We start from the raw sequence: 23,994 nt of genomic DNA on the forward strand, positions 1-23,994 counted from the left end.
TAGTTTTTGCATGGATTTGCAAAACTACTTTGGAATGAGGCAGCCTGGTGTACCGGCCCCAGACCTTAGCAGCACTGACTCCATGACAATTTGGACTGTTAAACTCATCGTGGAGGTAGGAGCACCTGCCAAAGGGAAACAAAGACAGAATCTATCAAAGTCTCTAAATGTTCTAACCTTGCTTTTTAGCCTCTGTAGTTCCACTTCTCGCTAACAGTTCTCGTTAACTGAAGTGTGTCAACCCAGAACATGGTTTTGTTCTTAAAAGTTCACCATGAGAAAGGCTCAGGGCTACACTGGATCCTGAACACACAGTATAGGGCATCAGTCAGCTAACAAAGACCCACCTCCAAGCAGCCCTCTCTGGCGGACACCCCACAGCAGTAGATTATGGGAGAAAAGATTGGTGTTCCTCACCTTCCTGAATGCTCCTGTCAGCCACCAAGGACTGGACTTATCCCTTACTGAGCTTTTTGCCTCTGGAGAAAAAAAAAATCTCTGTTGGTCCCTCACCTTTTTCATCCACATTACCTGCTAGACTATGATCCCCTTCCCAGTGAGCCCAGAGTGGCATTTGCCAAGTGTAAATCTGACCTCACTCCCACTTGTCTGCTTACCACATCCAGAAGTCTAAAACCCCTTCAAAGATTCCATTGTTCTGGGAACTTCCAAAGGGACCTACAGTAACTTAGAGTCTTTCTCATTCTCTCTCTCTCTCTCTCTCTCTCTCTCTCTCTCCCTTCTTAACACTCTCTCTCTCTCTCTCTCTCTCTCTCTCTCTCTCTCTCTCACACACACACACACAGAGGGGTGTGGGGGGGCTCTTCAGCCTTGTTTTGAGCTTGTCACCTCCTTCCTCCACCCATTGGGCCTCTCTTCAGACTTGTCTTCGTCCTGCCTGCTCCTAGCACAGTTTTCTGTATGCACGCCCTCTTACACTTAGAAATCTCTCCATCTTTATCTTCCTCCAGTTAGCTCCAGTCAGGCTTTGGCTCCTACCAGTTCCCCAGGAAAGCATTCCTGGAATTACTGAAGGCTTCTTATTGGAGATTTTGATGCTCAAACTCAGAGCAACCAGCATTGGAGGAGTTGTGGGTGGCTCTGAATAAGAGGCCCTGAAGAACTGGGTTGGAACCTCTGACAAAGGAAAGATGCTAAGTGACCCACGGGCTGAAGCTGGAGGCTATGCTGGGACAATAATGAGCCTCCTAAGCTGACTGCTTGGCTCTGGGCCAGCTCCATGCCCAGTGTCTATAGGCCAATCGTGCCCAGGCAGGCCTTTCACTTCCTACTCTGAATGCCTCCTTTGTTTTGGAGTTATGGCTTCGAAGGATGCCAAAAGATTAAGTGATTTATCACTAGCATCAGAGGCATGTGAAACTCAGTTCCTCTGTTGGTACAGAAGTGAAGTACCCGGCCCCTCCCCCACTTATAGGCTGCCAGAAGACAGTATACCAGATTCTACTTCCCTAAAATCCAAGAGAACAACCTTAGTTTGGGTGAGGAACAACAGTTACCAATTGGCCAAACAAGCAACCTTTGGCTATAGATTTCCCGGCTTTTGCCATAACAGCTTCTGATTTAAATCAAGTTACTGACACCAAAAGGAATTGCTGTTAAAGTGACTTTTCAATTTCCTGGCCCTGTGGTGGTACATGCCTTTAGTTCAAGCGCTCCTCACTCGTGTGAGGAATCAAAATGCCAATGCACATAAAATAAAAATAAATAAATCCCTTTAAATATAGATATATAGATATAGATAATCCCAGCATTCCTGAGGCAGAGGCAGGTGGATCTTTGGGTTCAAGCCCAACCTGGTGTACAGTGTGAGTTCCAGGACAGCCAGAACTGCACAGAGAGACCCTGTATCGAAAAACTGAAAAGAAAAAGAGAAAACGAAAAAAGGAAATTGCTTTACATTCTTTTCTCTTTATTTCTGTATGTAGTAGAAATTGGCCATCTCCTAAATCCTGGGCTGTGGACTAGCAATTTTAGAACTTTCAAACAATAACATACCACCCTGATCTTAAATCAATACAACACACTTGCTTTGCAGAGCTATTGGACCGGTTAATCTTGTTTCATTCCAAAGCCCACAGCGAAAGGTTGCTAGGCGGGAACCTTATTCCAGGTGCAGCCACTTACAAGGTATGTGACCACAGGAAGGCTGCACCTCAGTCTCTCATGTGCACAATATGGAGCCTGTGTGATGTGACGGGCTATCACAGACGGACAGTCAGTTCCTACTGAGAACAGCAGTGCTTGCACCACTCAGAGAACTCTACTCCCATGGCTGGAACTGCTGCTGCCTCCTGAGGGCTTGCCAGGTTCCGTATCAGAATCAAGTTTAGCTTATCTGGAGAGGTTCCCCACTTACTTGTTAAGAATATCCCCAGTGCACTACAGTTCTGTTCTCTCCATTACTCACCCCCAACCCACACGCACACCTTCTGCCCCACCCAAACTTTGCTGACTATTCCCTTTGTAGCCTTCCCCCCAACTCATAATTTCGAGTTTCCTTTCTTGTCTGTCAGAGGAGAAACAACCCTGCAATCATGGCACCTCCATCCTGCCCTAGCAGATTCCTACAGCGCAGCATTTGCTGTTACTAAGAGCTTTTAATTTAGTTGAAATCTGGGTTTAGGCACCTTGGAAATTAATAACTTAGACGTTCCTTAACTTATGACTTTTTTTTTCCTGGCCAGTGGCCATGCCACTGGCAACCGCAGGGCAGACTGGTTCAAGGTGCATTGAGAAACATCAGGATACACCAGCTAGAGCCGTCAGAGCCACAAGAACTTATTGGGAAAGGTATGTACCAGTGTGGTTAGTGAACAGATTCTAGTTCACACAGACAACAGCCTCCTTTTTTTTCTTTTTTATTGGAGTTAATATAGAAGCAGACAGTTTTATAAAAAGTCTACAGACACCTTTTTTTTTTTTTGGTTTTTTTTTTTGGAGCTGGGGACCGAACCCAGGGCCTTGCGCTTCCCAGGCAAGCGCTCTACCACTGAGCTAAGTCCCCAACCCCTACAGACACCTTAAAAACAGCAATCCCACCAGCACAGAGCAATCACCTCATCCGCTTACCTGAAGAGCAGGTAATGTGGAAGTATAGTAGTGCCTCTAGGTAGCAAGAATTCCAAATAATGACATCAGTCTCTAGAATCCTTTTACTTTTGCTATGGTGTGGATTCCTTGACAGAAACCCCAAAGGCTAGCATTTGACACCTCCTCCCTCACCCTGCAGAGGGAAGTAAACGAAGGGCCAGGGTCTCCTTCCCAGCAGACCTCCTGGCAGTGTTGGGTACAGAACAGCCTTGCTATTTCAAAACAACCACACCCATAACTACTTTTTAATACTCCTCAAGATGCAGAAGGTTTTGGAACAAGAGGGAAACATGACAATCACTGACTACAATCAGGGTTCTTAGAGCTGATTTGTTTCACAGGCCTTCCTGCCCAGCCCTGGCAATGGGCCCGGATTGTGATGACTCCTCATTTCAAAACCACGAAGTTCAAGTAACCTCTTTGTCATCTTTGAAGAGAGAATGGAAAGTCATCACCAGAAGGACGCACACAGGGCAGCTCGGCCTTTCCAGTTAATAAATAGGCCACTTTCTAGGAAACAAATTGTCCATCCTAAAGCTCCCAGAAAATCATCACCAGGAAGCACTTTCTAATACTGCTTCCAGGAACAAGGAAGGCCATCAGATGTTGCTTATTTCATTAAATATGGGAAACACGTTCTCTCAATATGGGATGGGTCACCACTAACTTACAATGAATCAAAACTAACAAATATTTGGGTACTCAAACACACAAAAACGGCTATAAATTTGTATGCCAATTAAGAAAAAGAAAAGAACAGGGCTGGAAAGTTGGCTCGGGGGTTAAGAGCACTGGCTGCTCTTCCAGAGGACCAGAGTTAAATTCCTAGCACCCACACAGCAGCTCACAATCATCTTTACCTCCAGATCCAGGGGAACATTGCCCTCTTCTGTCCTCTGCAGGTATTACACATAGATGATGCACAGACTTGAAGGCAGACAAAACACTCATACACAAGAAATACAAATACGTCTTTGTCAGGCCTACATACTCCCGGCACTTGGGAGGCAGAGGCAAGCGGCTCTCCATAAGTTTGAAGCTAGCCTGGTCTATGGAGTGAGTTCTAGGACAGACAGAGCTACACAGAAAAATCCTATCTCAAAAAAAAAAAAAAAAAAGGAAAGAAAAGAAAAGAAACATCTTGGTCATACTTTCAAACTAGTCATGAAAACTTACATCTTGAAGCATAAATTGTGGCTGTCCCTTCAAGGGAGAAAGGTGGAAATCACCAGTTTGGGTGGGAATTAGGCAAACAGTGCAACAAGCTGTTTCACAGGGAACATAGAGCCAGTCTCAAAAAGAACTGAGCTAGAACAGAGGGATCTCTGGAGCTCTGGCTTCCAGTGTTGATACCGAAACGCAGCTTAACAGGATCTCAATGCCAAAGCAGCAAGCCCCTCCCATAACATTTGTTTCCACATACTTTTACTTTCTTTAGGTCATGACTAAAATTACGTCAGGAGATAAACCCTCAGCCACCCCTGGCCCTTCCAGATCAGACTCCATTGACTGCAGCCTCCTTCACATGCTTCTAACAGTGATTTACTCTACCATAGTCCCACTGGCAAGGTGAAGGTCGGTCACATTTGGAACCTGAGGAATCAGAAATATCTATATATATCTATATATCTATATACTTTTTAATGGTCTTTCCATTAAAGTCCTCCAGCCAGTGGGGAGCAAGGCAGAGTTTTCACCTGGGCCAAAAGGTTGTGGAATTCTTCCACGGCCTGCGAGTGTGCCACTGGGTTTAGTACCAGGTGCTGGAAAAGATTAACAGGCTCAGCATTCCGAAATGCCTTAGGAATTGGTATGGTCAGGGGAAGGTGGGTGTTACCAATGAGGAAATGGTGGAGAGACCTTTGCTGGAGGCTTCGGCCTAAGAACCAGAGAAGGTCCTGGAGCCGCTGGGAAAGCATCCTGTGCTGCCAGTCTGTCAGAGGCAGTCGTAACAACAAGTGCATGAGGGCTGTTTTGAAGTGGTAGGAGGTGAGAATGGGGCGGGATGCTCCCGGGGGTAAGGTCTGGTGGTCCTGAAGACTCAAAATGATCTGCAGGCACTTGAGGTGGCAGGTGTTATCAGGGGCAAAGCGCCCCACCAGCTTCAGAAACAAGTGTTCACAAGCTGCAAAGGACTCAGGCCAATCCACACTGGTGAACTGTTCTCGCTCAGGGGCCTGACTCACTAGGTAGACCAAGGTATCTTCCCGTTGCACCCCTAGAACCAAACTGATTGACAGAGAGCGCCCTGAGCGGTAATCCAACCTGAGCTTGCAGGTGGTGGTGGATGGTGGGAGAGTGAGCTTAAAGTCGTATTTGTGGGCCACAAGCGCCCAGGCATTGCTCACCATGTTTCGGAACCACTGCACAGTCTTATACACGTCTAGATGCGAGCTGGTGCAGAGAGCCGCCTTGATGGAGCTAGTACACTTGCTCAACATGGCCGAATGGTCCCTGTGGTGCACCAGACACAGCACGTCCCCCAAGAGCTTCTCATTTTTGCACACGCATTCAGAGTCCACCTTCACACACCCACACCGGCGGCCCAGAGTCGGATCTCTCATCTCCAAGATAAACATAGTGCCCTGAGGGGGGACAATGGGCACGAGAACATCAAATTTCTGTGTCTCGTGGAGGGTCCCCCACTTCTCAAAAGCAGCTCCAATGCCCAGGCAGTCCTCCAACTGTGGGTGAGCCTCCCGGCGGCTGAGCACCCGACAGGCCTCAATGAGGTCATCCACAAAGCTCTCCACAAACTCACAGGTGCAGGGCAGGTCACGAATGGCGTTTTGGATATAATGTTTGTAAAAGGACTCCAGGGCTTCCTGGGAGGGAAAGCCAGAGAGCCAGGTGTAAGAGGAGACGGGCACAACACGGATTTCTTCCTCTTCCTCCTCGCTGCTGGACTCAAAGGCTGGCTCGTGCTGCATGTTCTGTCGAAGAAGCTCAAAGATGAGAAAAAGGCAAAAGAGGCCTGCATTCCACAGGTTTCCCAGCATCCAGCCCAGAGGGCCCCCATCTTGGCCACTGGCCTGGAATGGCCATCTCATGTCCTTCTTCCCCAGCACTAGCTGGTCATTGGATGTGTCCCCTCTCCAGAAGTTCTCAGCTTTCTGTTTCTCCTCAGCGGCTCGACTTCTCTCTTCAAACTCTATCTCTAACTGCCGCATCTCCTCGCTCATTCGTTTCTCCAGCTGCCGACTCCTGGCTAGCGTGTCCAGGTCCATCCGGTCACTGACCATCAGGGGGTGGTGAACAACATACATCACTGCCAAGAATAGGAGGCTTATCACAGCCATGGAGGCCTCTGCATCTGGAGGAGTAGGAGGGTGGGGATCAGTGGTGATTTTCGGGGCACATCTGTTCTCCAGCGCATAGTCCCCAGAGCCCTGGTACCTCAAATCCTGAATGCCATCTACTCAAGAGGAACAGAAAGTGCATAGAGCTAGGATCGGAGTTAGCCAGAGTGGTCTGCCTTGGACGAGGCTTGGGGACAGGAAGAGGGGACCACCATAGAATGAACCCTGAGCCAACCGCCTTCCTTCCACATACTGTGGGTGGTGTCTAGGTTGCCAGAGGGTGGACATGACACTGTTTTTATTCCAATATAAGATGGGGAGGGGGACCCTTACAGTGGGGCGGCCTCACCCGACTCATCAGTCCACCTCAGGCCCCAGATATGCCCTGCCAGTCCCAGAGGCTCCCTTCCACAGGCAGAAAACACAGAATCTTGTTTGGGCAACGTCTCCTCCATCCTTGGGTAGTCAGCCTCAGCCCTTAGCTGCAGCATCCCACTTCCTCTGTGACTTCACAACCCTACCTTGTGTCATTAGACCACTTAACCTCACCACTCTGCCCTGCAGGCACCGGACAGGCAACTGCACTGCCAGCTCCTTGGTACTCCCAATGATGAGGTTCTGAGGCAGGCTAGCACATGGCTGTCAGTCTAGCTGCACTTCTCAGTCCAGGAAAGTGCCTGCAGAATTCTGAGGCCAAGACCCAACTGACAGACAGTAGCAGAGATTCCCTGGCCCCACAGCCTAACTAACCACTGAGACCTGAAGCTTCCGGCCTTCGCCCCAGTAATTCACCAGCTATGGGGCTTCTTGAGTCATGAAGGGCAGTGCACCATGGCCATCGAGTTCAGGTGAGGGGCTCTCCTCGCTTTGGTATTGAGCCCAACTGCCCTCTCTATGAGCCCTGTTCAAAATACCTGGGGCCACAGGCACTGCTTCAAAGTGAAGGCCCCCTCTACCTAGTAACTTCCCCAAACTCCACGTTTTCTCGCCCATCTCTCCTGACCCAATTAAATACCCAAACTTAAGGGTTTCTCCTGGGACTAGGGACCACTTTACTCACGGTCTCAGTTAGCAGGAGAGCGTTCTTAAAGAGACAGCGCGACAGGGCCGCGCTTGCCTTCTTCCGGGCATACACGATGCTTCCAGTTCATACTTCGCACAAACTACAGGAGGCGTCTCGACGCGCTCTTTCTGGGTACAGACCATGTCTCCGATGGTCCAAAGTCTGTGAGCAGCGGACTGCTGCGATTACCACGCGGTGCTGCTCACTGCCGGACTCCAGCAATCCACAGCGGTTCCCGCCTCAGGGGTTCCGCCCCGGCAAGCCCCACCCCTTGCTTAAAGCCAAGAGGCGGGCCCCTGGCAGAGACTCTTCCAGAGCTGGGGCCCTCCCTAAGGGTTCACACCTTTTGTTTCTAGTCGTCCTCCCTTGGGTTTGAGGGGACAGTAGAGCATCTGTGGTCACCAGCTCACAGCTGCTCTGCTTCGACACCCCCCACCAAGTTCCTCCTACCAGGACAGTGTATGCTTACTGAGAATTGGGTGGGAAGATGAGAAAGACGAGAAACTAAGAACTGACTGGGAAAAGCCATTCTCACTTCCCTCTGGCTCTATGTAATGTGAATACGGAAATGAGATTTTTTAGTCACCCCTAAAAAGCCTCGCTTTTAGGAAGATGACTCATTTGGGTATAGTGTCTGCTGCCCAAGCATGTTGATATGAGTTTGGGGCCTCAGGCACACACCTCTAACCCCTAGGCAGATCCACTGAGCTTAAGTGGCTACTATAAGGTTTTTATTAAGAGACCTTGTCTCAAAGTAATCCATAAAGAGGATGATGTTGCACACAGGTACACATGCAATACCACCCACACATGCACATACACAGATATATGCGTACATCACTATAGACATCACTTCCCAACATCAGGTATCTTTCCCTAATCAAAGTGACTCTTAGAAAAGGACATCTGTCACTCAAAGACCTGCCTCGGAGCCTTGTTTGTCACTCGCTAGTCACATGGAAGTAAGAATCCTAAACCTAGTCAGGCAGTGGTGGCACACCTTTAATCCCATCACTCAGGAGGCAGAGGCAGGCACCTCTCTGAGTTCAAGACCAACATGGGCTAAAGAGATAGTACCAGGGCAGCCCCAGAGCTACACAGAGAAACCTGGTCATCGAAAACCAAAACCAAAACCAAACCAAACAAAAACTCCCAAGCCTTCAGGCAGCCCTGCTGATCCTACATCCATAGCAAAGAGAACTTCATAAAGTATGAAGGCTTGACAAGGCTTAGTACATGTTAAGAAACACCAACAAAGGGCTGGAGAGATGGCCTAACGCTTGAGAGCACTGACTACTCTTCTGAGAGGACCCAGGTTTGATTCCCAGCCACCTACACGGTGGTTCACAACTGTCTGTGACTCATGCATGTGGTGAACATACATATATGCAGGCAAACACACCAACACACATTAAATAAATACATACATACATACATACATACACACACACATGCCAACCAGGGCTGTACAGATGGCTCAGATGTTAAGGGCACTTACCCTTCTGGAGGGCACTCATTTTGTTTCCAGCGCCTACCTGTAATTTGGTTCACAACTATCTGTAGTTCCAGTTCCAGAGAATCCGACAACCTGACACCCTGCTCTGTTTCTATGGACTCTAGGTTCAGAATGACCATACACTCATGTGGGCAAAACACACGTAAACAACTTTTTTTTTTTTTTGGTTCTTTTTTTTTCGGAGCTGGGGATCGAACCCAGGGCCTTGCGCTTCCTAGGCAAGTGCTCTACCACTGAGCTAAATCCCCAACCCCCGTAAACAACTTTTTTTTAAAAGTGAATCAATCTTAAAAAAAAAAAAAAGAAAAAGAGGAAATTCCACCAAGCTATTATCTCACTTAAAGATCACATTTGAATTAACAAAAAGCACATCATCAGTGAACATCTTTTGTTTCCCCTCCCCCTTGCCTTTTCCCCCAACTTGTTTCATTTTGGAGACAGGGTCTCACTACACAGTAGCCCTGGCTGGCCTAGAACACAGAGATCCACAGCCTCTGCTCACAAGTGCCGGGATTATAGGTGTGTGCCACCATGCCCAGCTCCAAGTTATACTTCTGTTTTTACTTTTTACATGTAAGAGTGTGTGCCTGTATGTATGTATATATGTGCACTACATATGGTGCCCAGTGCCCACAAAGATCAGAAGAGGCACCAGATCCCCTGAAACTGGTGCTGGGACCTGAACTCAGTCCTCTGCTAGAGCAGCAGGTGCATTAGCAGCCATTCTCCTAGCTTGCTCCAGCTGGTATTTTGTTAACTTAGTAGTAGGATAAATAGGAAACCCTCTGTAGTTCATGCTAATTGGTGATTATTTTACAGTTGACAAGTGAAAGAGAGCTGTGGCACGACTCACTTTAACAAGTGAACTCTAACATTGGGTGTTTACCCTTGTTAAGCAAGGAAGTATGGAAGACTGTCTGTGAAGTAAACTCAGCTGTGGCCTTTAAAAACTTCTATTGTAAACCAGATATTATAGCACAGGACTATAACCTGAATTTGGGGGGATCAGAGGCAGGGGATAAGTTCCAAGCCAGCCTGGGCTACGCAAGTCCCTGCAAAAGTTGCACAGGTGTTGAGAGCGCGAGGTTCCTGCACTCACAGACTAGCATTAGGGAAACCAGGAGTGTTAACTGCCATTCAGGGCTGTCCCTTCCATGGATGTACAATTGTTCTCTGCCCAGAAGGCTGGGAATAGAGGTGACTAATAGTCTCGATGACCTCTGTGCTATCTGTATGACTGAGACCACAGCAGATCCTCCCCGAGGCCCCTAAGATAACCATGCAGCCTATCTCCAGGACCCATCTTCACGGAAGAAGTGACGCTTTCTGAGAAGAGTTTCAATGTAATTATGCCTCCTTATGCACATGGGATTGTGTTACACTGAAAACTTGTTTTCCAAATTGTGTTGTACGTAAATATCTCTGAAATAAACTCCCTGTGTCAGACTCTAGAAGTTTTGAACTAACAGCAGCCACTGAGTTGTGTTGGACCGGATTTCCTTTTCGCCTCATGTGGACCCTTACTTTGCTGGTGGTGAGTTTGCAAAGACTGCTCCCCCCCCCCCCCACGAAGTGGTGGGGAAGAGGAAGGGAGTCTGGGAAGATGGTACAGTTGGTAAAAGTTCATGTTGTGCAAACACGATGACCTAAGTTTAAATCCCAGGACTTTCCTGAAAAGACAGACATCTAGGAGGGGCTGTATGATCTATTGCTCATTCAGGGAGATGGAAAATAGAGACAGAGGAATATCTGGGTGCTCAGGGGCAAGCTAGCCTGGTGAGCACAGCCTAGAAATAACAGAGACCCTGTCTCAAAGGAAGGTGGAGGGTGACATTTGTTTTGTTTTTTTTTAAGAATATATATTTATTTATTTATTTATTTATTTATTTATTTATTTATTTATTTTGTATACATCATACAGCTTTCTGCCTGCATGTATGCCTGCAGGCCAGAAGAGGGCACCAGACCTGAATATAGATGGTTGTGAGCCACCATGTGGTTGCTGGGAATTGAACTCAGGACCTCTGGAAGAGCAGACAGTGCTCTTAACCTCTGAGCCATCTCTCCAGCCCCGGAGGGTGACATTTGTTAACACTCTAGACTGCCCTCTGACCTCTATACCCTTGCAGTGGCCCCTACACACACACACAAATACACATGCACACCACCATACTAAATGAAAGATATGAACTGTGCAGGCATGATGGTGCACAAGAAAAAGAAAAAAGAAAAAAGACAAGAAGTAGCTCCCAACATAATAGCCTTGATTCTTTTTAAAACCTTTTGCCCTTTGGCGAGAACAGTTGCTTAGAGACTCAACATTGAGAAAATATCAAGAATGATTGCTTTAAAGGCAATTTATTTCATTTTCCTCAGTTCTCAATCAAAATATGATTGGTACTCTTCAGCTGTTGCTTTTCATCCATGAGACCAATGCAGACTTTATAATTAATGGGAAATTAGATGTTACATACAGTTTAGCAGAATTAGAGATCAAATGGGCTCCAGATAAGTGCACCTGTTTGTTCTGATCCAATCCACAGGCGACTCTAAATATAATTTATATAAACTAACATATCACACAAGTTAGAAATTATATACATTGAAACATGTGTATAATAAACACATACATGTTCACAATGCATGTGTATATGTAAATTATCCACATTAAATATAAAGTATACATTAAATATAAACTATACAAGTTAAATTTAAATTATATTCACTGAATATTTTATGTTAATATATTATGTACAGTAAATATAAATCATATGCATTAAATAAACACTTTAAATGAAAATTATATATTAAATATTAATTATACATTAAAACGTGAATTAAATATTAATTAAATCTATAAAATATAAGGTATAATCTACATAAAATATATAATTTTCCATTTCCCCAAGGACAGGGAATTATGGAAAGAGCCCATGGAGCTCTCAAAAAATCAATTACATAAAATAAAAAAAGAGGAGTTGTATACTCTTTCACCACAGAATTTTATTTTGAAAAATTTGACCTTAGATTTCAAGGGATTCTCTGCTGCTCAGTGTCTATGGCACCCTACACCTCGGCGTGCTTTTGCCCAGGTGAAGTGGAAGCATACAGCGCGGTCCTGATCTGGTATTAATATGGGGAAGAGGGTGTGTCTGTGGTTTTGTTCGCAGGATGCTGCAGAGGTGCAGTGGCTCCCAGAGCAATTGGTGAGACATGCTGATGCTGGGAGAACGAACTATGCTGACTGTGATCTTGCTGAGTGCCCTGACGATGACAATGGGGAAGCTGTACTGGGCATATGTTCCTGACACACCTTTGCTACATCCGTCTGCGTGGTCAAGGCCAGGAGTACTTGTGACCTCTAATAATACTCAGCTGTTAGGACTTCCTTGGTCAAAGTGAAAAGTATTCCAAATTAGTGAATTACACTACTGTGAGTCAGGGGCTGCCTATTTGTTTTACTAGAAATAGTACCAATCCTGGATGTGTTTCTGTGGACTCTCAGACTTTCAGGAAGACTATCTCTAAGACTCCAGTGCAAAGCATTAAGATGGGAAAGCCTATATCTCAGACTGGACAGGCTGCTTTGCCTCAAGCTTTTAGACCTTGTGGGACAGAGAACACAGAGACTGTGAAACCTGCTTTCGAAAAATCAATCAAATGGAGAAGCTATTATAATGGCCCTCCTCTTTCTTTTAATGTGACTGGTTATTCCAACTCAATCCTGGACTGGTCTGGAAATCAATCCAATACTGGACAAAAGGAAATGGCAGTGGGCATTTGGAGGGCTGGTTCTGGACATTTTCAGAGAGATATTTAGAAACTGATAGCTGCTTTGTATGATGTTATGTTTGCTGTAGATACAAATGGAGCAGTTCTGGGGTTAAGGTAAATGTAGCTGTGTTACCCCACCTAATCTTTGATTAATAGGGAATGTTACCTTTGTTATTGGCTCTGATAATGAGCTCAATGTCTCTTGTTTTAACTGTCTTTTTTCCAATTGTGTTTATGCACTGGTTGATGGTCTATCTAAACATTTTCAATAAGCAAACACTTTTGGAAAACACTTTTGTTGTAGATTTGATACTTTTTCTTTTTTGTTTGAAACTGTGTATCTTTGACTGTCTCTGAGTTCTTGGTATACAGCAAGCTTTGAACTTGAGGTGATCCTCCTGCCTCTACTTCTCAAAGGCTGGGATTTCATGTAGAAGTTTGCATTGGTTTTTCCTCCTATTCCCATGCTCCCAGAAATAAGAGTAAGACTCAAAATATATTTACAAATACCTTGACCATATAGTTAGGCTCTTCTCCGACTAGAATAATAACTAAAATAACCCATTTATTTTGACCTTCATTCTGCCATGTGCCTGGCTACCTGTGCTCAGGTGTCCATCTGTGTGTCCACCTCATGTCTTCCCAGGTGACTCTTCCATGCCTGGCACTATCCCAGAATTTTTTCTGTTTCCCAGATGTGCCCCACCTTCTATTCTTCCCTTTCCTATAGACTATAGATTTTTTAATTGACAGGTGATGCATCCATACAATATATAAGATATTCTCTCTATAATCCCTCCTTTTAGTTCAATAGAAGGCTCTTTTTCTTTTTCTTTCAAATATGAATTAAATACAATTATAGCAATTACGAAACTATAAAGAGTTGCACGCAAAAGTCCAGTCTGTTTGTATTTGGCAAGTCTGAAGAAAGGATTCTATTACCTATCCTAAAAGTTCTGTATGTAAATCAATCTCTATCCTAACTTGTAGTATCAACCTAAATACATCTTCTTAGACCTAGAACATCTTCCTAAATCCTAAACAACTTGAGCTTATAGTAAGACTATGATTATCTAGTCTTCAATCCCATCAGAGACCTGATAAAGAATAAATATTAACTGAGTATGCAGGAAATACAGGGACAGGGTTGGGGATTTAGCTCAGTGGTAGAGCGCTTGCCTAGCAAGCTCAAGGCCCTGGGTTCGGTCCTCAGCTCTGAAAAAAAAAAAAAAAAGGCCGAGGAAATACAGGGACGCACTTCTAAAAATTATAGAAACGACAGACAGTTGGCTGCTTAGACAGCTTCCCAGAATTATCTCTATAATGTTGGAGCATCCATCTTCTGTTTCCGGCCCAGTAGATCTGACAGGCTTTTTGTGACACAGGAATTATGAAGAACTTGCTTACCCTGTCTTGATAGAACTTGGCGGTCGACTTCCCTGTGTCCATTTGTCCTTTCTGGACAGATTTGTCTACAGTTGAAGCATGGGCATTTTCGTTGCCACTGGCTAGCTTGCCATGATCGAAGCAACTCCATATGGAGCTACTGATGCTCGTCGCCTTCTTTGAAGTGCTGTCAGGAGCAGATCTGTCACATAATCAAAAGAGATCTTAAATTAATAAAAAACATGTTTAAATGCCATATTCTGTGAGTCTCTGAGGTTCTGAAGGCCATTTATAGCAAATTTGAGCAAGCAAACTTTGTTTGGTTTTAATTATTATCTGTTCAACTGAGGATATGTATTTTTGTGATAATTTGGACTAATATCTATGAGTTTGATTGATATTAACTTTCATTAATTATCTTAAACAGTTTGTAATAGCAGCTATTAAAAGGACTAGAACTAAAGGAACTAAACCTTGTATTTTTTTATTTTTTTATTTTTTGGTTCTTTTTTTTGGAGCTGGGGACCGAACCCAGGGCCTTGCGCTTCCTAGGTAAGCGCTCTACCACTGAGCTAAATCCCCAGCCCCACCTTGTATTTTTTTAAAAAGTTGTATAGGCACAATGCCTATCTAAGACTTGAAACATAATATATAGTATGTTGTAACAAAACTAGCCTTAAAATTTTGTATCACGGGTTGGGGACTTAGCTCAGTGGTAGAGCGCTTGCCTAGCAAGCGCAAGGCTCTGGGTTCGGTCCCCAGCTCTGAAAAAAAAAGAAAAGAAAAAAAAATTTTGTATCACTATACAAAGATTTATATCAATGAAAATCTTAAATCTATATCAATATACTATAACCCATATCAATGTAAACAAAAATAACCTTATTTGAGAATAGCAATCACTCTAAGTTGAAGAGTAAATTCAATAAGCTACCCTTTTATTCTATTATTTCTACATGATAATTCTATATTCCCCCCATTTTTCCCAATCCCCTTTCCTTTATCTAAGAGAGAATAGAGAAAAGGAAGACAGAAATCCCTGAATCTAAGCTCCTTATTTCATTTCCTCCCTGTCCAAGACCATAATTATTTGTAACCATGCCCTAAAATGACAACATATCTATAATTCATAAAATGACCAAAGCACCCACCCCAACTGCAGGGACTGGGATGATGGTCGTCTTATAATTGCTTCCTGCTGAATTGGGATGAAGAATTCTTTTTGGGGGGCCCAAAGGAAATTGGGCAAGCTGGCATCATTTGTTGTCTAGTCTCTGTATGCAGAGAAAATTCAGGCTTAAATGAAGTCCTGACTGGATCAGCCTATAAGGCTGGACTGGGGTCAGCAGATTTCTGAAGCTGTTCTGGAAGCAGGTTTCCTGAGGAAGCAGGCTGAAGCAGGCTGAGACATGGCTGCTTCCCTGGTTGTCATTTTCTGAGAACATTATTTTTTTTTTGGTTCTTTTTTTTTCGGAGCTGGGGACTGAACCCAGGGCCTGAGAACATTATTTCTTATCACACTTTTGTACCAACAATGTATGGACTGTGCAAGGTGCACAGTTTAGCCGAAGAGGACTGTCATCTCCACCTGAGCAGGCGGAAGGCATCTTTCTTTCTGAGTTAGTTCTGGCTGGAGACATATATATGTCCCAGTCAGTTCCAGAGTTGTTTCAATAGAGGGTTTAGCATTATACATTATTAGTTCATTTGGTTGTTTTTTTTTTTTTTACATTTTCTTCTTTCTTTCTGCAGTCAAGATCTTCAGGAGGTCTCCCTCTGTCATGTCTGATTTTTATCAATTTGGAAGGAACCCATGGCCTTTTCTTTTCTGTTGAAAGAAATGCAGAATCTCCTCCCCAACGTAACATACTTCCTTTCTTCCATTTTGGAATTGGGACTTCTATAGGCTGATCTAATTCATCAGTCCTTTCTAAAATTCAGTGTATCTTAGCAGTTGTGCAATCTCTCTCATTGACTTTAGAAAAATTTAAAGTCAACAAAGCATATTTATGCCATTCTTGGGGGATACCACATCACCCTCCTGTTCTATGAGCAATTCCTTCAAAGTCCTGTTAGGTCTTTCTGTAATTGCTTGACACGTAGGACTGGAATAGGCTTCGTGACATAACGTCTGCACAACTGTTGTATTTTAATGGGATTTTATGTCTGAGCATCAGTTTTCATCTGTAAAGGCATCTTCAAGATAGCCATTGTCTCTAATAAATCTCAGAATCATCCCCCTCAGAATTCCAGGCAGAAGGGCATTGGAACTCCAAACACGTATCAACTATATGATGTATCAACATGTGTAAATATCTCAATTCTGTAAGCTCTATAAAATAAAACACACACTCCTCTGTGTGCCATTGCTTTAAGATAACACCAGCAAGCAGAATTGGATTCTTAACTCAATGTATTGTATCTCTAGAGGCTGCCATCCTAATTTCTCAAGCCCCTGTGGAACTTTCCCACCTGGAACTATGTTTTTTGATGCTATTATAAGGTTCAGATTGGATTTCTCTGAGGATTTTCTATTTTGATTTAAAGATTCTTTTATCCTCTGTTTTATGATCTCTAATCTAGTATCTAATTTCTTAGTCTCTTCTTTCTCCAAGTTTATATGATTCTGATCTCTCCCAAAGAAGACATACAAAACCATAATCATTGAAAAAGTGGCCATTTGTATATTGATAATTGAAGCAGGATCTTCTGGAATCCAGAAGCTATGGGTCAATATGCTTCTCTCCATCCCAAAGACTGAAAACATTTTTGTTTTTTAATCTCAAAACTTCTCCCTAAGGACTTTAATTTTCCAATCTTAAATTTAATTCCTTATCAATGCAGATAGCTGGGACTTTTTATTTTGTACCTTGTACTGTTGCTAGACCAGACCCAGCAGTTCAAAGAGCTCAGAGCTCCTGGTTCTGCCTTATGCTGGTCTTGGCCAGACCTTTTGAACCCAGGGTGCTGCTTCAGGCTGTGGCTTTAAACTGAACTATCTCTGGCACGCTTTTAACTGTGCTACACTTGGGTGACGTCACAGTTCTTGTGCCCTCGGGCTTTGGTCTGCTTTCACTCCTTTTTAAATAGACCAAGTCTCTTGTCAGCCTTCCTATCTTTCCCCCAAGGCCTTTTCAGGCTGTAAGCTTGGGTTCTAATTGCCCTAAGTTAGGAAGAGCGATTCGCAGAAGTTCAGCCTGGTTCTTCCTCCCATCCCCATGCTCCCAGAAATTCTACCCTCTCCTATAGGCCATAGATTTTTTTAAGTGACCGATGATGCATCTATACAATACATAAAATCATCCTGTCTATAATTTCAGGCATGCAACACCATGTCTTGCCAGACTCAGTACTTTTTAAATAAAAATAAAACACAAAACAAAATGCTGCGTGTAGTTGAAACTATACCACAGTGAGGCCATTTTCAACACTAACTCCGGTGTATAATATGAAGCTGCTGAACCCACTGGGCACATAGTGGAAAGTAAATGAGCAAGGCCAGTTTGCAGCAGATGCATTTTGAGCCCCAGCAGGATGCTTCAGACATCAGGACAGTAAGAAGAACCACCCTGAATTCTAAATGTCGCTTGGCAGTCGTGAGGATTCCATCTGACCTTCAACTAATGTCTACAAACTAAAAACATATTAAAACCCCACTATAGAGCTGGGGAGTGGGGGCGCACACCTTGAATCCCAGCGTTCAGGAGGCAGAGGCAGGTGGATCTCTGAGTTGAAGGCCAGCCTGGTCTACAGAGTGAGTTCCAGAACAGTCAGAGCTACACAGAGAAACCTTGCCTGGAAAAAAATAAAAAATAAATGTAATTATATAAATAATTTGCAATGAAAATCAGGAGCTTGAGGATTGATATCAGCTTTGGCAGTATTATGCTTGTGGAGACACTCCTCGAAGAAGAAATAAATAAAATCTCATTAGCATCAAAGTCTGCAATCAATTTAGATGATAGGAATGAGTAGAAGTCCCCCACAACATAAACCACACCTGCGCTGAAGATGCTAAAAGGATAAGTGACTGGATTGAACGAACGTACTGATTGTGGAGAATTAAATGTCAGAGAGCCAGAGCCTAATCACTTCAGGCTATTTTTAGTCCCCTTGAATGATGCTCATTTCCCACCCCTGTATCTGACCTAACATCCTTTTGATCATCAAAACCTTTAAAATGTATTCTTAGCAGACCATGAGTTTCTACCAATGGAAGAAGCGAAGACTCATCACGCAGCATATGAGACATGTAGCAGTTCTCCCAGTTCATCTGCCTGTGGTTCCCATCAAGGTAATACCTTGGTGGGACGCATGAATTTCTTCATTCTGTAGCTAGTAAAAATCTCACATAGCCAGTTAGAGAGTAGACATGGCTTTGGGGACAACTTGAGTGTATATTCCCAGGTCATATTCATTTTTCACCCAATTTAAAAAAAAAACAAAACACTTTTGCTCAGGGATTGGAGAGATGGCTCAGCAGTTAAGAGCACTGGTCGCTCTTACAAAGGACCCAGGTTGGGGTCCCAGCACTCATATGGCTGCTCACAATCATATGTAACAGCTTCCAGGGATTCTGTTACTCTTTTGCTGTCTTCCCCCTGGGTGCCTGGGTGTCTTCCCCAGGAGCCACTGTTGCGCCATAAAGCATTGGTGAGCCCCGAGAGACCACCAAGGCACAGTGTTGGATGTAATCGCATTAGGGTTTCTTCATTACGAATTCAAGTCTGGGCTTACTCATCAATGGTCCACGGGGTGGTTTAGTGAAGCAGCCCAAACTCTTGTTGGGGCAAGGTTTTAAAGGAAATGGAAGTAAGTGGTGGGGGGAGAGGGAACCCAGCATGGCAAGCATCTAACTGAATGTCTATTGTAAGCCGACAGGTGGGTGTTCTGAAGCAAGATGGTATACAATCATAAACGGTCCGAAAGTACATCTGAAAGAATCAGACTCATCTTTGATTCACTGTTGCTAGGGAGTAGCTAGGGAGTGACTCTAGCTAAGACAAGCTATGGGGTCCTTCCTGGTACCTGGGTGCAGCTTGGGTTCAGCTGCAGGCCAAGTTCTCAGGCTTTTTTTCTCTTTAGGATGGAGGCCAGTCCCAAGATGGAGTAGGTTTGGCCTCTCACTGCATGTACATACACATATAAAATAGAATCAAATAATTTTTTAAAAAATTAAACATCTCAACCTGGCCCCATGGTACACACCTTTAACCCCAGCACTCAACAGGTAAAGGCAGGTGGATCTCTGAGTTTGAAACCAACATGGACTACAGAGAGCATTACAAGACATACAAGGCTACACAGAGAAACCCTGCCTCGGGGAAAAAAAAACTAAAGAAACAAAAACAAAAATATCTCTTTTTCCTCTTGAGGTAAGAGCACTGTGACAGTTTGGACACCCAGGTGAACATCAGGCCCCACGGGAGATGCACTTTTACCAGAGAAGTTATCCAGATAGCACTAGGAACCAGCATGGGATGCTCTGTGGCCATTCATTCCTGGGGCCCTACTCTCAGGTGTTGGTGAGTTCTTTCTGAGGCTTGGGACTTAGTTTAGCTAGAAGTCTACTGATTTATTCTGAGCTGGTTGTTTGAAAAGCCTGGTTTGTTTTCAGACAATCTCCTATTTTATATGGATTATTTAAAACCAGAGCATTCTGCTATTTGGAACCTGTCTTGTTTTCAGGTGATTTGGTTTCGGTCTGTTTGCTTTTTTTTTCTAAATAAGTAAATTATTTATCAACATTCAGCTTCTTTTTCCCTGCCACTCCTCCAGTATCTAATTTGAGTTTTTCATGATCCCTCTTGATTGTTACAACCTTACCACTTTTAGTTTAGGAATTCTATGAGCAAATGATCATAAAGACATGAAAGACCTTATAGGACAGAGCTGTTACAGAAAGTGTAATAACCTTTTTTTTTGGGGGGGGGGGATCTTTTTTTCGGAGCTGGGGACCGAACCCAGGGCCTTGCGCTTCCTAGGCAAGCGCTCTACCACTGAGCTAAATCCCCAACCCCGAAAGTGTAATAACCTTATAGGAAACTCCAAAACATGTACTATGTCTTGGTTGGAAGACACATTGTGAACTCAGCCATTCAGAAGACACTAATAAAGGTTGATCACTCAGTCTTCCCAGGTGCAAATGTAAGACAAGGCAGGGACACAATAGGAGGATGTGACCTCCAGATGAGAGTTGAGGAACTGTCCCCATGAGCAGCCCAGAAATCTGATTCCATTATTAGGATAGGGACTTTTTTTTCATGGGGAAAATGGAGGAGGAACTGTTTGGAGGAAAACCTCCTTTTTGGTATATTCCAGCTGCTTGATGATTATGGTTAATAAACTCAAGTATTTGGGGAAATGTAACTAGAAGTAACTTGGCTTTACAGTTTTCCCAGTGGAGAGCATTTGATGTATCTGATTTGCATTGCAGCATATTTAATCACACTGTGAACCCTGAGATTGTGTTATTTACTGGGAAAAAAAGCTGTTTTTAGCTGTGGTGTGGCTTAGCCTTAGCACACACCTCGAATCCCAACCATAAAGATAAAGTTAAAGGGAGCACCCATTCTTGAAAGTGATGTCTAATTGAGTGGCAGACAAAGTGACGAATCAGAAAGATTTGACAGAATAGAATATGCCCTACTCTCACAAGAGGAGAGAGGGGGAAAAGCTACTTAAGAGAGAGCAGTGCAGAGACACAGGTGAAGACAGAATGAACCAGAGGATGAGGAGCCAGAAGATCGGAACAGATTGCTAGAGTTGGTTTGAGGCCAAGCAGAGCAAAAAGCCAGAGGCCAAAAGAGAAGCCAAATTGAATCAGCAGTTAGGAGAGGAGATTGAGCCAGCACAGCTGGGCCGGAGAGAGCCTGAGCTCAGAAAGGATTAGAAAGTCTCAGAGCAGCAAGTCTCAGAGGCTTGGATTCTAGGGCCAGGCCTAAGATAGCATATGGAGGCAGTAAGCCTCCGAGACAACAGTTACTTCTAGGAGAATGAAGGTTACATTTACAGATTGTTTCTTTAATGGTTTATTTATTCTATTTTATGTGTATGTGTGGATGCCCAAGTGCATGCATGTGCACCATATGTGTGCAGGTGCCTGTGGAGTCTAGACGAGGACATTGGGTCCCCTTGAGCTGGAGTTTAGAAACAGTTGTGAGCCTCCATATAATGTGTGCTAGGAAGCAAACCTGGGGCCTCTGCAAGAGTAGCAAGTGATTTTGATCACCAATCTATCTCTCCAAACCCATACCTTGTTGGGAGCCATTTTGCCTGCTTCTGTGAAAGCCTGCCTGCCAGGCAGAGTAAGGCAGGTCAGGGTCTGCTGACAGATTTCCTGGCCTGCTGATGTATGGAATACACAGAGGAATATATATATATATATATATATATATATATATATATATATGTGTGTGTGTGTGTGTGTGTGTGTATATATATATATATATATATATATTCATGCTTGAGGCGCAAGGCAAGGGGCTGAACATTTATTAATTCTGGAAGAAGGAACAGGGAGGTCTCCAGACAGGAACAGATATCCTCTGTGTACATCAGCCATTTTCTCTGCTAGCTTGTGACTTTGCCACTATAAAGTATAAAAGGGTTAAGAAAAGTAAACTCGGGGCTGGGGATTTAGCTCAGTGGTAGAGCACTTACCTAGGAAGCGCAAGGCCCTGGGTCCGGTCCCCAGCTCCGAAAAAAAGAACCAAAAAAAAAAAAAAAGAAAGAAAAAGAAAAGTAAACTCAAGGCTGACATGGTATTGACCTGCAGCCCTCCCAATTCTAACTTTGTCTCTGCGTCTTCTTTCCATCTTTTCTGTAATCATCCTCACTCACCCCTCAGAGGTCTGTTCGACTTCATACTGGCAGGCCTGGTGCAATAAGCTGGTTAAATTTTTTGCATGTTATAAGCTAGAAGTACCCAGAATAGATCTAAAGATTTTAGGAACCTAATTTGAATTTTAAAATGTTTAAGAGTAGAAATGATGAAATTTCTAATTTACGAATAAAAATTGAGGTTGGAGAAGTGGTTCAGTGGTTAGGGGCACATCTCTTCACCTGGATTGGGTCCCCAGCACCCACAGGGCGGCTCACAATTGTCTTTCTCTCCACTTCCAGGGGATCCAAAGTCCTCCTCTGACCCTTGCTGGCACTAGGCACTCCCCAACAACATTAAATATTAATTAAATAACAAACTTTTTGGAAGCTATAAAATTAAAGATATTAAAAATAAGAAATTAACCAAAAAAGGCCTTAGAGGTTGTATCAGGAGTAAAAATAAATTGTGAAGCCTCAAGAGGAAGTTGCCGAGAGAACATGGAGGCTAACGTTAAGATTTCACACTACACCTTTACAGGTTGCCATGAATGCTCATAAGGGATGGATGTGTACAGGGCTTTGTATGTCTAAGTATGGGCAAGTATATCTTATCAATTGGATCAGAAAAAAAATGTGACGCCTCTAATTAGTCTCACCCCCAGTTGGTGCATCTTTGGTGTGACTTCCCTTCTTTCTTTACCTCCAAGCACAACAAAATTATAGACCATGGAGGAAGATTGTTATGGTCTATTTTATGATATAGCCCAGAGGGAGAAGACATTCCCCTACTATACAAATCCCATGAGGATAGAAAGACTATTAACAGACCGTGGGAGGGAAAAGGAAGGAACCTATTATCCTGAAGTCTTGAAGGCTCTGACGGCTGAGAGTGAAGAATTCCATTCAGTACAACTGGGAACATTTGCCCTGATTGTTGTCTACAGGCATAACATTCATTTTAAACAATTTTGTTGTACTTGTATTTGTATTGTGTATATGTATGTGGACATGCATGTGCCACAGAACTTGCATAGAGATCAGGGGACAAAATATGGGAGTCTATTCTCTCCCTTCCACCATGTAGCGGTCCTTTCTTATAGAGACGTTTCAAACAAGGATGTTAAAACAGCAATGAACCATGCTTAAGTGTAAATGCTTTTTTCCTTTCCCATGGCAGAATGTCATCATAAAAAACAATCCATGGGCTGGAGAGATGGCTCAGCGGTTAAGAGCACTGACTGCTCTTCCAGAGGTCCTGAGTTCAATTCCCAGCAACCACATGGTGGCTCACAACCATCTGTAATGGGATCTGATGCCCTCTTCTGGTGTATCTGAAGACAGCTGCAGTGTACTTATATATAATAAATGAATAAATCTTTAAAAAAAAACAATCCATTAACTTCTTGAGCTACTCTCTTGCCTCTATGGTAGCTGTCCCACATCCTTTTAAGGTCAAACAACTTTCTGGTGACACATGGGAGAGAAAACCTTTTAAAGCTGTACTTTCTGGATACAGATATGGAGTATCCACTTTAGTGCCTGATATGCTCCAGTCCCTTCCAGTTCAATTTAGAAACAATCCTGCTAGCTCTACCTACTTTATTGCTCGAGATGCTGTCTGTGAAGTTAGCTCCCTCGGGTGCTGAGAACTCTGCTGGCCTTTTCATCATGGGTCTATTACAAGCCTGCTTCTTAGCCTCAAACATTCTCTGGTAAAATACAAATACCTATCTTAGATTTTTTTCCTTCTTGTTTTGTGGTTTCTCTGTGTATCTATCAGTCCTGGCTGTCCTGGAACTCACTCTGTAGAGCAGGTTGACCTTGAACTCATGGAGATCCACCTGCCCCTGCCTCCCAAGTGCTGGAATTAAGGGCATGCACCACCACCCGACTGTAGATTCTTCTTTCTTTCTTTTTTTTAGATTTTTTTTATTTCATGTGTATGGGTGTTTTGACTGCATGCATGCCCATGTACCATGTTTGTGCAGTGTTCAAGAAGCCCATGGATTTGACAGAATTAG

At 43.8% G+C, this 23,994-nt stretch overlaps 1 protein-coding gene and 1 long non-coding RNA gene across 4 annotated transcripts; one reads left to right on the forward strand and one right to left on the reverse strand.

The window, feature by feature from the left end:
• Positions 1-2,862: 2,862 nt before the first annotated feature.
• Positions 2,863-7,724, reverse strand: Itpripl1 (ITPRIP like 1). Of its 3 annotated transcripts, XR_015683299.1 has the most exons (3): positions 7,471-7,724; positions 3,438-6,424; positions 2,863-2,961 (listed from the first exon to the last, which is right to left on the reverse strand). XR_015683299.1 is itself a non-coding variant. In XM_087653883.1 (2 exons), exons 1-2 carry the CDS (start codon positions 6,899-6,901, stop codon positions 4,767-4,769), a joined length of 1,800 nt encoding a protein of 599 aa, XP_087510009.1. In that variant the 5' UTR covers positions 6,902-6,929; the 3' UTR covers positions 2,863-4,766.
• On the forward strand, positions 6,970-23,369 carry LOC147995674 (uncharacterized). The gene is made up of 3 exons (XR_015684590.1): positions 6,970-7,258; positions 19,525-19,674; positions 23,151-23,369. It is a non-coding gene; the product is annotated as an uncharacterized LOC147995674 (long non-coding RNA).
• The last annotated feature ends 625 nt before the right edge of the window (positions 23,370-23,994 follow it).

The sequence above is a fragment of the Rattus norvegicus genome, chromosome 3 (genome assembly GCF_021556685.1).
Source record: "Rattus norvegicus strain SHRSP/BbbUtx chromosome 3, alternate assembly SHRSP_T2T, whole genome shotgun sequence".
Lineage (NCBI taxonomy): Eukaryota > Metazoa > Chordata > Mammalia > Rodentia > Muridae > Rattus > Rattus norvegicus.